At 42.9% G+C, this 12097-nt stretch overlaps 1 protein-coding gene across 8 annotated transcripts in view; it reads right to left on the bottom strand.

Moving 5' to 3' along the window:
- RUBCN (rubicon autophagy regulator) overlaps nucleotides 1-12097 on the bottom strand; it is a 63815-nt gene that overhangs the window by 26279 nt on the left and 25439 nt on the right. For 2 of the 8 annotated variants that reach the window (XM_066240671.1, XM_066240674.1), the window contains exons 3-8: nucleotides 8381-8467; nucleotides 6086-6245; nucleotides 5350-5456; nucleotides 4434-4590; nucleotides 3286-3819; nucleotides 1826-1870 (exon numbers count right to left, since the gene is read on the bottom strand). In XM_066240671.1, coding sequence (XP_066096768.1) covers nucleotides 1826-1870; nucleotides 3286-3819; nucleotides 4434-4590; nucleotides 5350-5456; nucleotides 6086-6245; nucleotides 8381-8467 — 1090 coding nt within the window. The remainder of the gene's footprint in view (nucleotides 1-1825; nucleotides 1871-3285; nucleotides 3820-4433; nucleotides 4591-5349; nucleotides 5457-6085; nucleotides 6246-8380; nucleotides 8468-12097) is intronic. The other 6 variants (XM_066240672.1, XM_066240675.1, XM_066240673.1 and 3 more) reach the window with 3 other exon arrangements.

Below are 12097 nucleotides of genomic sequence, written 5' to 3'. Positions count from 1 at the left end.
TTTCTCATCTCCTTAACTCTTTTAGTAAGTTTTTTTTATGCTCGCTGACCCCCAGGAGTGAGTTTTTTTTTCAAAAAATAAAATTAGTTCCAGTTACAGTTTTATTAACTTAAAATCATATTTGTTTGATAACCAGTTTATGGAAACAAGAACATACATTTGCCTTTTTTTAATTTTATTTTATTTTTTTTTTTCATTTTTCTGAAGCTGGAAACAGGGAGAGACAGTCAGACAGACTCCCGCATGCGCCCGACCGGGATCCACCCGGCACGCCCACCAGGGGCGACGCTCTGCCCACCAGGGGGCGATGCTCTGCCCCTCCGGGGCGTCGCCATGTTGCGACCAGAGCCACTCTAGCGCCTGAGGCAGAGGCCACAGAGCCATCCCCAGTGCCCGGGCCATCTTTGCTCCAATGGAGCCTTGGCTGCGGGAGGAGACAGGGAGGAAAGCGCGGCGGAGGGGTGGAGAAGCAAATGGGCGCTTCTCCTGTGTGCCCTGGCCGGGAATCGAACCCGGGTCCTCCGCACGCTAGGCCGACGCTCTACCGCTGAGCCAACCAGCCAGGGCCACATTTGCCTTTTTTTAATGTTGCCTTATACATTTTTAAAATAAAAATTTTGCCCTGGCCGGTTGGCTCAGTGATAGAGCGTCGGCCTGGCTTGCAGGGGTCCCGGGTTCGATTCCCGGCCAGGGCACACAGGAGAAGTGCCCATCTGCTTCTCCACCCCTCCCCCTCTCCTTCCTCTCTGTCTCTCTCTTCCCCTCCCGCAGCCGGGGCTCCATTGGAGCAAAGTTGGCCTGCGCGCTGAGGATGGCTCTGTGGCCTCTGCCTCAGGCGCTAAAATGGCTCTGGTTGTGACAGAGCAACGCCCCAGATGGGCAAAGCATCACCCCCTGGTGGGCATGCCGGGTGGATCCCGGTCGGGCACATGCGGGAGTCTGTCTGACTGCCTTCCTGTTTCCAACTTCAGAAAAATACAAAAAATAAAAATTTTTGTACGATCGTACTCTGGATCATCAAGAGGCATGAGGATGTACATGAACGTTTGTATTACTCAAAGGGTTAAGAACAATGCTCCTCTAAACAATGGCCTTGCAGACTTATTCCTCTCTAACCTTCTATTTTCCAAGCTAACATACTCACTGGCTTCATTCATTACCAGGTTGGTTTTCAGGCTTCCCTCACCAACCTCTCTTGCAGACACATTGTGTGTTAATATCTCCATGCATTATGGTACACAATATCCAGTTTGAACACCACTGTGAAAACCAAAAAAACAGACTGAGTCACTAGAAAAATCCTGTGCAATGGCTGGGATGAGGGGTGGGAAGAACCTGACAGAGGAAGGAAGATGGGCGACAGAAAAAGAAACAGGAAACTCCAGGAGAGGCAAAGAGCATGCACCCACATCCAAGACCACAGGAAGGGGAAAAAACACATTCTGGTGTTAATTCAAGGAAAATAAAGTAATCTGTTCTAAGTACTCAGTTATAAGAAAAATTCTGCCACTGATTTGCCATGATGCCTTAGACAAATAGCAGGCCTCAGTTTCATCTCTGGACAAACAGAATTGACAACTCTTGACTCGGCCTCCCACAGCAGTTGGGAAACTGAATGAAGCTTTTGGAAGTCATAGGCAGAAAACATATCATGCAAAATACTGGTGTCATTTTATAGGCAGGACCAAGCATCACAGCAGGACCAGGCTAGCTAGACTTGATTTGACACCAGAATGGAAAAGGAGGTTCTGAACTAAGCAAACTGGTCACAGAGGAGCAGTAGGGGGAGGAGGTGGCACACAGAAAGGCGGACTGGCTCCCAAACCTGCAACGGGATCTTCAACTATAATGGTGATATTCCTGGGGCCTCCTGTATGCAGACAGACAGGTGCAGAGTAGAGTCCAGACAGAGGAAATGAGAATAGAGAAAGTGAGAAAAGAGTGTCCCTTTATCTAGCAGACATGAGGATTCAACTCCCGAGAAGGAACTCTTGAGCTGAAGGAGGGATGACTCATACAAAAAGCTGCATTCGACCCATACTCCCTCAGATCCTTCTGGTCCCTTCCCCAATGCAGGCTACGGTGGTTTCTAGAATCCAGATGGATTCAAGAATGAGGGCAGGGAAGTATTACGTGCTCAAACCCCAGTGGCCTGATGTACAGAAGAAACAGGTCTGCAGCAGGAGATATGAATTAAGGCTCTAACCCAAGCATTCTTCACATCTAAAAAAGCTCATGGAAACATAGGCTTGACTTGGAGTTGGGATTTTTTCCCTCAAGAGTTCCCTAAAGAATTCCAATAAGCCAAACTACGTTCTTGACAAGAAAACAGACAAAAGTTTGTCATTCAGAAGTTTCAGATGAGGGCCTTAGCTCTCACCTTTCTAGAAATTATAAAGAGAAATCAATGGTAGCTCTAGTTATTAAGGAAATCCTTTTTATGTTCTTAATTTTTTTATATTTTGTTTCTGAGGCTTTCCACTCAGAACTGGCTTTAAGCACACAGGTCCATGTTATACCTACTGTTTGGGAGATTCTCTTACAAACGAATCCAACCAAAGCCTTCCAGACACCAACAACCCAGGAAAGATGATGGCAGCAAGATGGCAAAGGCAGTGAGAGCCACCTTCCCTGTGCCTATGGTTCTCGCTGCTGTTAGCAGCTGGTGTTTGTGTGAGGGAGGTCTCGGTGGCCACAGCCTCCTTCCCTGATTACCTTTCAATGTGGATTAGTGATGCACAGTCTGCCCCACCTACTTGTATACTAAGTCACATCACCCCCACCACACACACACACACACACACACACACACACACACTTTACATCCCTCCCTAGTTTTAATAAGGAAACCCTATTATCACTTTGCCTCTCTCATTGGTCTCATGCTGACCAAACTCTCAGGAATCACAGGAAGGAGAAAAATTTAATGGGGTTATTTTAAAAATTCATTAGAATTTCCCTTCTGTCTGAAAGACAGATACATTTAAAGTGATGATGAGTCACTCTACGTATGCTCTGGTGCAAAAGAACTAGTGAAAGAATCCAGGAAAGCCTGTACTATTTAGCAATGGATAAAGGAACAAACATAAATATTCTCAGTGAGATTCCTTGGGTATCATTACATTACAAGCTTCTCTCCTTTGTTAGAAGCGGGATACCATCATGTCATCAAAACATAACTTCCCTTTCTGCCATCTGAAGACCCTTAAGAACAAACTCTCCCTTTCACCCTAAGAAAAAGTCAGGAGGCCATCTTACTAACTAGGGGCTGGTGATTATCATTACCTGGGGCTCCTCTGGAGACAATGTTGGTATCTGAATGGGAGCGAGTATGGCTCTTCTTTGTTCCATTGGTGACAGTGAGTGTCTGTCCCTCTGAGAAGCTGGACCTGCGAAGGACACTGGACAGCTGGCTCTGTCCACCTCCCTCTTGGTCCACTAGGGAAGAAGCAGCAGAATCCAGCTTCTGGGAACTGGTGGAGGAGAATAAGTTGGAGTTGCTGCTCTCAGCATTGCTGCCGTGACTCTGACAACTGGCGGTCCGGCCTCGGGAGTCCAGGTTGCCAATGGCCAAGTACTCAGGCCCCTCACTGGCATCACTTGGGGAATCATTCTGGCTGCTGAGCCAGGATGATTCTATGGGGCTGGTCAGAGTGCTGGAGCTCATCTCATTTGGAGTTGAGGGGGAATCCCTGGCTAATGCAGAGACTGGAAGCAGAGGGGCTTGAATGGCTTGATCCTCTGGTGGGGAAACATGGCCTCTGCTTTCTTGAGGTTTCCGGGGAGGGCCAGAGAGAGAAAAGGAAGTAGATCTTCTTTCTAGGATATAAAAAGAAAGTGAAGGGAACAGTGAGGTGGAAGCCTTTGGTTTATATGAAGTGCCTCTAAGGATCAAGCTCCCTGTCATTACTGGGTGCTCAGAATACATGGTGTCATCTCAAAAAAGGTAAGTCATTTGTGGTGAATAACAAATGACTTAGAAGCAGCTAAGCCAAGAGACTGAGCTTGTAAGACAGTGGCTTTGTGGCTTATTAGTATGTATTCCTCATCTATAAAATGAGCAATAATAACCCCTACCTGTTTTGAGGATCAAATGAGATAATACATATAAACTGACTACAACAGAGCCTGATTCATGGGAGGCATTCAATACATGTTAGCTATTATTATTGAAATGCCTCCTTCGCAATATAGATTAGAAACCCAGGGAAATCTAAAAACATCTACCTTTCCTCTGTTACTTTAATGATTCTACTAAATTATCTTAGGCTAATTGCTATATACCTTTCTAAGGTGCCCATTATTAAGATATACAGTTTGACAAACTATACCAATCCAAGACTCTATCCATACCCAGCCTGTGAGCACCCACAAAGTCTTCTTCCTTACAGACTGGAGATACATGTCGTGACTACCCTTTACGACTCCTTTACCTGTGCCATGGTTGGGTACGGACTGGTGGAAGCCAGAGAAGGACCCGAAGTAGGAATGCTGAACGTGACTGGCTGGAGGGGTGCATGTGGAACCAGGCAGAGCTGTCAGGCTCTGGCTCTTTGTCACCAGCAGCGGGCTCTCATGCTTTCTGGCAAACTACAAAAAAACCTTGTGTCAGAATTAAGGACAGTGGTCCTCAAGGGGCACCCAGCACTACAGAAACACTGGTAGAAGCCGGTCTTTGGCAACAGGCTCAGACTACTAAGCACATGGATTCAAAACTCAGACCAGGGTTCAAATCGATGGCCCTATTACTTATAAGTTATTTGATCCAAACTTTGGGCAAGTGACTTAACTACTTTGTCCCTCATGAGTGCCTTTATAAAATGAGATTAACAGCAACCTTATAGAGTTGTGAGGATTAAATGAGATGATGCATAAAGTGTGCATCATCACACATGCATAGATGGTACCATGCCTCACACATACATAGATGGGGACCAAAAGTAGGGACTGTGATTCCATTCTAGCTGAAGCACTGTCAATGGATTAGAGAGGTAATAATAAGCAACATCAAGCAACAAAATTTCTTTGTATTTTAAGGACAAAAATGATCCAGAGTAATATTGGGCCATACTAGGTCTGGTGCTGTAACTCCTCCTCTTTGTCAAAATTGCCCTCAAGGAGGTGCTTGCTCAGACGAAGGGTTTTTAAAAGGGCTTAAAAAATAGACCTCCCTTCTCAAATGAAATTAAGTTTAACAGTACCTCCCCTTCTTTTCCAAGTATTTTTTTTTAAATAAAAACCTTTCATTGCACAACTGCCTACATGAAGAAGTACTTGGCTACAGAGGGTTACATCCTGGTGAGGTCTGGAAGGCAAGCATAAACATAGATAATTCCTTAACCCCTTTACCATAGATGCATCAATCTGGGCCAGGAGGCGGGGGTTGTTCTGTTCCACCGCTTCTAGGCACTGGAGCATGGCCGTGACGTGGGCATCGCTTAGCAGGAAAGCAGTATCTGGGGAGAGAAAAGCTATCACAGTGACAGGCCCAGCAGGGAGCTCTTCAGCTTCCCTGTATGGCCCTGGGAGACACCCAGGGAAGGAGAGAGGGGAAAGGTAAACATGACTTGCGGAGAATCACGCGACTGTGGAAAGAAGGGGATCCAGTGACAAATAAAGTAGAGGAGAGGCTAAGAAAGGTGTGGGATAGGAGAGAGGCCAGGACAGGAGGCTTCAGTCAGAGGGTCCAGGTTTGAATCCTGGCTCTGGGTGACTTTGGCCAAATAACCTCATCTCCTTGAGCTCTATCTCCCTGATTAGAAAACAGAGATGTTAATACCCAATTCTCAGTGCTATTGTTAAAAGTATGTGTATAAAAAGTATGCAACAGTGATTGGAACATAGAAACCCTCAGTAAGTAGCCGTTGTTCTTATTGGTTTGTGTTTATGGGAGTAGGGGAGTAAGTCTGATTGTGCATTACATCAGAAGTGAGAGAGAAGATTGGCTATGTGTTTCTGATCAGAATCTCTATAGCTTCAAGTAAAAGTATGAGACCCTGGGTATGAGTGAGTCTATAAAGAAAGAATAAAGTGGAAAACAATGAGGAAGTATGTGTCACATCCCAGCTAAGCGACCTCTACCTACCTGTGTAGAATTTTCTGATATATTGTCTATCCCCAAGCAGAGGTCGGAGCTGAGCGGAGAGACAGTGGCTCTGCAAGCTATGCTGCAGCCACAGCTCCGCAACAACACGCTCACTCACGCCATCAGTGCTGCTCTGGTCATTCTCATGCAAGTTGATGAACTAAGAGGCAAAAAGGCATGAGTCAAAACATGTATACTGGTAAAACACAGCAAGATTGAGGCCTAATAACCTGAGAACTAAATTGAGACAGGTTAAGAGGAGGCAATCAGAGGTATTTTTCCATCAGCTAGCATCTCGAGGTTACTGAGAACGGAGAGGAAAGGAAGGGATTAATGGCTCCGCTGCTGGACAGGGCCACTGGAGAGGCACTAGGCAGTAAGACCTAACATGCAGCTCCTACAGAATACTACACCTGTCTCTTTATGTTCTAACTCCAAAGAGGCCTCTCTTCAGGGGTATTCAGAGGAAAGAAAAACTTGACCTCTTGCCTTCTCTCACAGAATCCTCTATTTCAGATGGCCATCACAAAAGGAGGTGTAGGCCCAGTAGTCATGACTGTCATGGCCATACACATGCAGGTTCCCATCAGATTTGGGCAGATGGTAAAGAAACAGCGGAGCCAAAAAATGGTGGGCCATTCCTTTATTCTACTCTCGTACCAGCCAACGAGCAAACACATAGGGTTCCAAAACCCTGACACATTCTCCAGCTCAACAACCAGGAGAATCTTCTCCGGTTTCTCCTAGAATCAAAGGTCCCCACCAGTCTCAGTCACCTCTGGTTCCCCATCTGCACACCTTCTCCCTTCTCCTCTCTGCACAAACTGGCTTCTCCTTCTGCACCCTGCCATCTTGGCTTCTCTCCTCCTTCCTCACTATGCAAAAAATGGATTCCTTCCTTCTTCCTTCTTTTCTCCTTTTAAAACTTCTTTGGCGCCAAAAACCTCTCCTCCAGCAACATTAGCATAACAATAGTCCTTCCCAAGCAGGAAGGTAATTAGAAATTTCACAGACTGGCATGATTTTTAACAATAAAAGTGAGCAAACTCAAAAATCATATTTTACAAATTCATTTACCCAACAGGAGGCAATAAAACCCTGGAGGATAGAATTTAGGAAAAATGCCACCAAAGATTCCTTTTTTGTTGTTTTAGTTTTTAATACAGCAACAGGTAATGGGTACAGTCGTGCCAAGAAGTTTCACTTTATCTTAACATCATTGGGGAATCTTCCACCAAATATTCTTTACCAAAGGAAAACCATCTGAGTACTTCTTTGTGCCTCTACTTGGCTGTTTCTGAAAGCAAGGTCTCATAGCCCAGGATCACTGCAAAAACTGTATGGATGGCAATTTCAAGCAGCTTCTAACAGTACATGACTACAGCAATATTATTTTATAAAAGGAAATTAGAAGGGGGTTCGGTGGGAAAAATAAAATGAGGATAAAAAAATCAACATAAAATCACTGAACTCTGGTTTCTCCACACAAAAGAACAGTGTGACACCTTGTTATTAGGTTCCCTTGACCATTTAAAAACAAATTACTTTTCCCCAAGATCATCTCAGCAATAAATCTGACAGTAGAGGAGGGGGTAACACATGAAATAAGACTGGCCATGAATCAGTAAGTATTGAAGATGGATGATGGATATTTTGGAGTTCATTACACTATTCTCTTTAACTATGTATATATTAAAATTTTTCTATAATAAAGAATTAAATAAATAGATACATAAAGTTTGGCAATGATTGACCTCAAACTAGCTGTGTAATTCTGGCCAAGTCACCTAACTTCCTGAAGCTCAGTTTCCCTAACTAGAAATCAGGGCTAGTATGATGAGCTGAGAGGACAGAACAGTAGAAGGCTATGATGGCAGCTAAAACTACAAGCACCATGTTTGGCTCCATTTGACACTTGCCTCCAGAAACCTCACATTTCTAATTGGTACATCCTCTTCTTCTTAAATAGTTATTAGCATTTCAGTCCCTCTTCTCCCAACCATGTCAGGGAACCACTTGCTATATGTCCTGGATTTTGAAAAGCTTCACTTTGGTCTCATTTATGCAGATCCTTTGAAAACAATAAAACTTTTTCACTCCTTCCCCAGAGGAAAGAAAGTGGCCTAGATCAATGGGTTTATTCTAAAGCAAATAATCCTTTCCTCCAAATCAGTCCTACAGGGATCATTTCCTCCTCTCAGTTAATAAGAAACTTGACACACACCATCCTTCTTTCCTAGCAGATTCTTCAAACAGAACAAACAACAAAGCCTTGCAGTTGCCTTCAGTTCTTACCTTCTCCACATGAAGGGCTGAGTGGGGACTAAGCCAGCGGATGTCTTTCACAAATTGCCAGTAATCAGTGGGACGGCAACACACCTGCTGGGGAACACACATGGTAAACAAATCACTACCCTTTTGGACCAAATCTAGTTCTAGAGTTGACATTCAAAGAAAGAGAGAACAAAAAAGCATAACCTTCCTTTGCCTCAACAAAAACTCTCAGCAGCAATTGAAGAAATACATATACAAGTTAAACATTTTAAAGGGAAATGGTTTAAAATTATTAAATTATTTTAATTGTTCTTTTGAACAAGTAACTCATGCATATGATAGGTTAAACACTTAAAATAATCTCTCTATCTCTCCACCATTCAACAATAAGAAAACAAATAACCTGATTTTTAAAATGGGACAGCCTGACCAGTGGTGGCACAGTGGACAGAGCATTGACCTGGGACACTGAGGTCCCAGGCTCGAAATCCCAAGGTCACCAGCTTGAGCATGGGATCATCAACATGATCCTATGGTCACTGGTTCAGCTAGAGCCCCCCAGTAAAGGCACGTATGAGAAGCAATCAATGAACAAGTAGAGTGATGCAACTATGAGTTGATGCTTCTCATCTCTCTCCCTTCCTGTCTGTCTCTCTCTCTCACACACACAAAAATGGCCAAAGACCTTAACAGACACCTCACCAAAGAAGATATACATGTGGCAAATAAACACATGAAAAGATATACCACATCATATGTTAACAGGGAAATACAAACTAAAATAACATAATACCACTATATACATATTAGAATGGCTGAATTCCAGAACAATGCCAACATCAAAGGCTGGAAAGAATTTGAAACAAAAGGAACTCTTATTCAATGCCCATAATAATGCAAAATCTTATAGCCACTCCAGAAGACAGTGTGGCAGTTTCTTGCAAAACTAAACATACTCTTACCAGTGATCATACTCCTTATTATTTACCCAAAAAGGAGCTGAAGATTTATGTCCACATGAAAACCTACACAGATGTTTATAGCAGATTTATTCATAATTACCAAAATCTGGAAGCAATAAAGATGTCCCTCAATAGGTAAATAGATAAAATAAATTGTGGTACATCCAGACAATGGAATATTATTCATCACTAAAAAGAAATGAGCTATCATACCAAAGACATGGAAGAAATTTAAAGGCATATTCCTCAATGAAAGGCTTCAATCTGAAAAGGTTACATACCTTATGAGTCCAACTATATGACACTATGGAAAAGGCAAAACTAGAGAGACGGTAAAAAGACAGTGGCTACCAGGGTTTGGGGTGGGGGTAGGATGGAGAGAATGAATAGGTGAAACACAGAGGATTTTTAGGGCAGTAAAACTTCTCTGTATGCTACTATAATAGTAGTTATATGTCATTAAAAATTTGTTCAAACCATAGACTGTAAGACCAAGAGTGAACCCTAACGTAAACTGTAGACTTGGGGTGATAATGATGTGTCACTGCAGGTTCATCAGTTATAACAAATGTGCCACTCTGGTGGGGAATGCTGATAACAGGAGAGCCAAGGGAAGAGGTTTATGAAAAAATCTTTGTATCTTCTGTTCAATTTGGCTGAGAATCGAAAACTGCTCTAAAAAGTAAAGTCTATTTTAAAAAGTTTTATACTCACTTAATGAAACACTTTTGGAAAAAATATCAATAGAAAAGAAAAAGATTATTCAACAATGTTGGGAAAATTGGCTAGTTAGAGTAGATATGTTTGGCCCTGGCCAGTTGGCTCAGGGGTAGAGCGTCGGCATGTGGAAGTCCCGGGTTTGATTCCCGGTCAGGACACACAGGAGAGGTGCCCATCTGCTTCTCAACCCCTTCCCTACCTCTTCCCCTTCTGCAGCCAAGGCTTGAATGAGCAAGTTGGTCCCAGGCGTTAAGGATGGCTACATGGTATCACCTTAGGTGCTAAAATGGCTCAGTTGCTGAGCAGTGGCCCCAGATGGGCAGAACAGCACCCTAGAAGGGGGTTGCTGGGTGGATCCCAGTCTGGCACTTGGGGGAGTCTGTCTCTCTACCTCCCTGTATCTCACTTGATTAAAAAAAGAAAGAAAGAAAGAGAAAAAGAAAGGAAGGAAGGAAAGAAGGAAGGAAGGAAGGAAGGAAGGAAGGAAGGAAGGAAGGAAGGAAGGAAGGAAGGAAGGAAGGAAGGAAGAAAAAAAGAACTTGACAAGGCAGTGGCACAGTGGATAGAGCATCAAACTGGGATGCAGAGGACCCAGGTTTGAAACCCCAAGGTTGCTAGCTTGAGCACTAGCTCACCAGCTTGAGTGCAGGGTAGCTGGCTTGAGGATGGGATCATAGACATGATCCCATGGTCGCTGGCTTGAGCCCAAGGTCGTTGGCTTGAGCCCAAGGTCGTTGGCTTGAGCAAGGGGTCACCCGCTCTGCTGGAGCCCCCCAGTCAAGGCACATATGAGAAAGCAATCAATGAACAACTAAGGTGCCACAACAAAGAATTGATGTTTCTCATCTCTCTCCTTTCCTGTCTGTCTGTACCTATCTGTTTCTCTCTCTGTCTCTTTCTCTGTCACAAAAAAAAGAAAAAGAGATAAAAGAAGTAGATAAATTTAGGCATTCTCCACAAACTATATATCAAAATAAATTCCAGCTGGAAAGGTGGAGAAGGAGAAGGGGGAGGAGGGAGAGAAGGGGGAGGGAGGGAAGGAGGGGGAGAAGGGGGGAGAAGAGAGGAAGGGGAAAGAGGGAGGAGTGGGGAGGAGGGACAGAGAAGGGGTAAAAGGGGAGGGGGAGGAGGAAGAGAAAGGAAATGGGGGAGGAGGAGAAGGAGAAAAAAGAAAAAACCTTCTAAATTCTGTAAGGGAAAAAAAAAGTAAGAATATTGGATTTTATAATTAAATTTTTTTTCAATGTATAAAAGCACAAGCATATATGTATATCAAAAAGGAACAGACAGAGGCACACATTTTAAATTTCTGTATATAAAATTTAAAAGACATGAATATGAATGCTCAGTATTTTTATAATAGCAAAATATACAAAAAATGTAAACAACTTGAATATTTATCAGTAGGGTACTGATTAAATAAGTTAGGGTACATTCATGCATGTAATATTATATATACATTAAAAATTATGCTGTATATTTGCTGAAAGAGTGGACAGCTTCCCAAGTCCCCAGATCCCAGGGAAAACATACTTAGACTATGTAGCAGTCAATTCTGTAGGATAACCAATACACTTTTACTCCCAGAGTTGAATTATGGCTTACCAAGAAGCAGTTATTCATAGTCACAGCCCTATTTCTGTCAGTTGTATTTGTAGTTTCACACTGAAAATGATGATTATGCATATTGATAAAATGATTATGTTTTCATGAACATAAAGTAATGTGCTCTGAAAAGCTTCAATAAAAACTTGATGTCAAAATAAGTAAGTGCAAGACAACTTGCAAAGTTAGAAAGAAAAAAAAATGTCGACTGTTTTATATTCATTTTATAGGATCTTTAAATTGCTAATCCAGTATAAAGAACATGAAACTGAAAGTTCTACATGATGTATTATGAGGCAATTTATACAAGAAATTTATATCATCTATGAAACTCAATCAGTGTACCCATACTCACAAAAAAGGTTTTGGCCCTATACCCAAAGACTGTTGAATAAATGTAAATTTAGGTGTTTTAAATTAGAATAAAATGTTTGAATGACATATCTTACCA

Source organism: Saccopteryx bilineata, chromosome 8 (assembly GCF_036850765.1).
Source record: "Saccopteryx bilineata isolate mSacBil1 chromosome 8, mSacBil1_pri_phased_curated, whole genome shotgun sequence".
In the NCBI taxonomy this organism is placed as follows: Eukaryota; Metazoa; Chordata; class Mammalia; order Chiroptera; family Emballonuridae; genus Saccopteryx; species Saccopteryx bilineata.
This window is presented reverse-complemented; position numbering and strand designations above follow the sequence as displayed.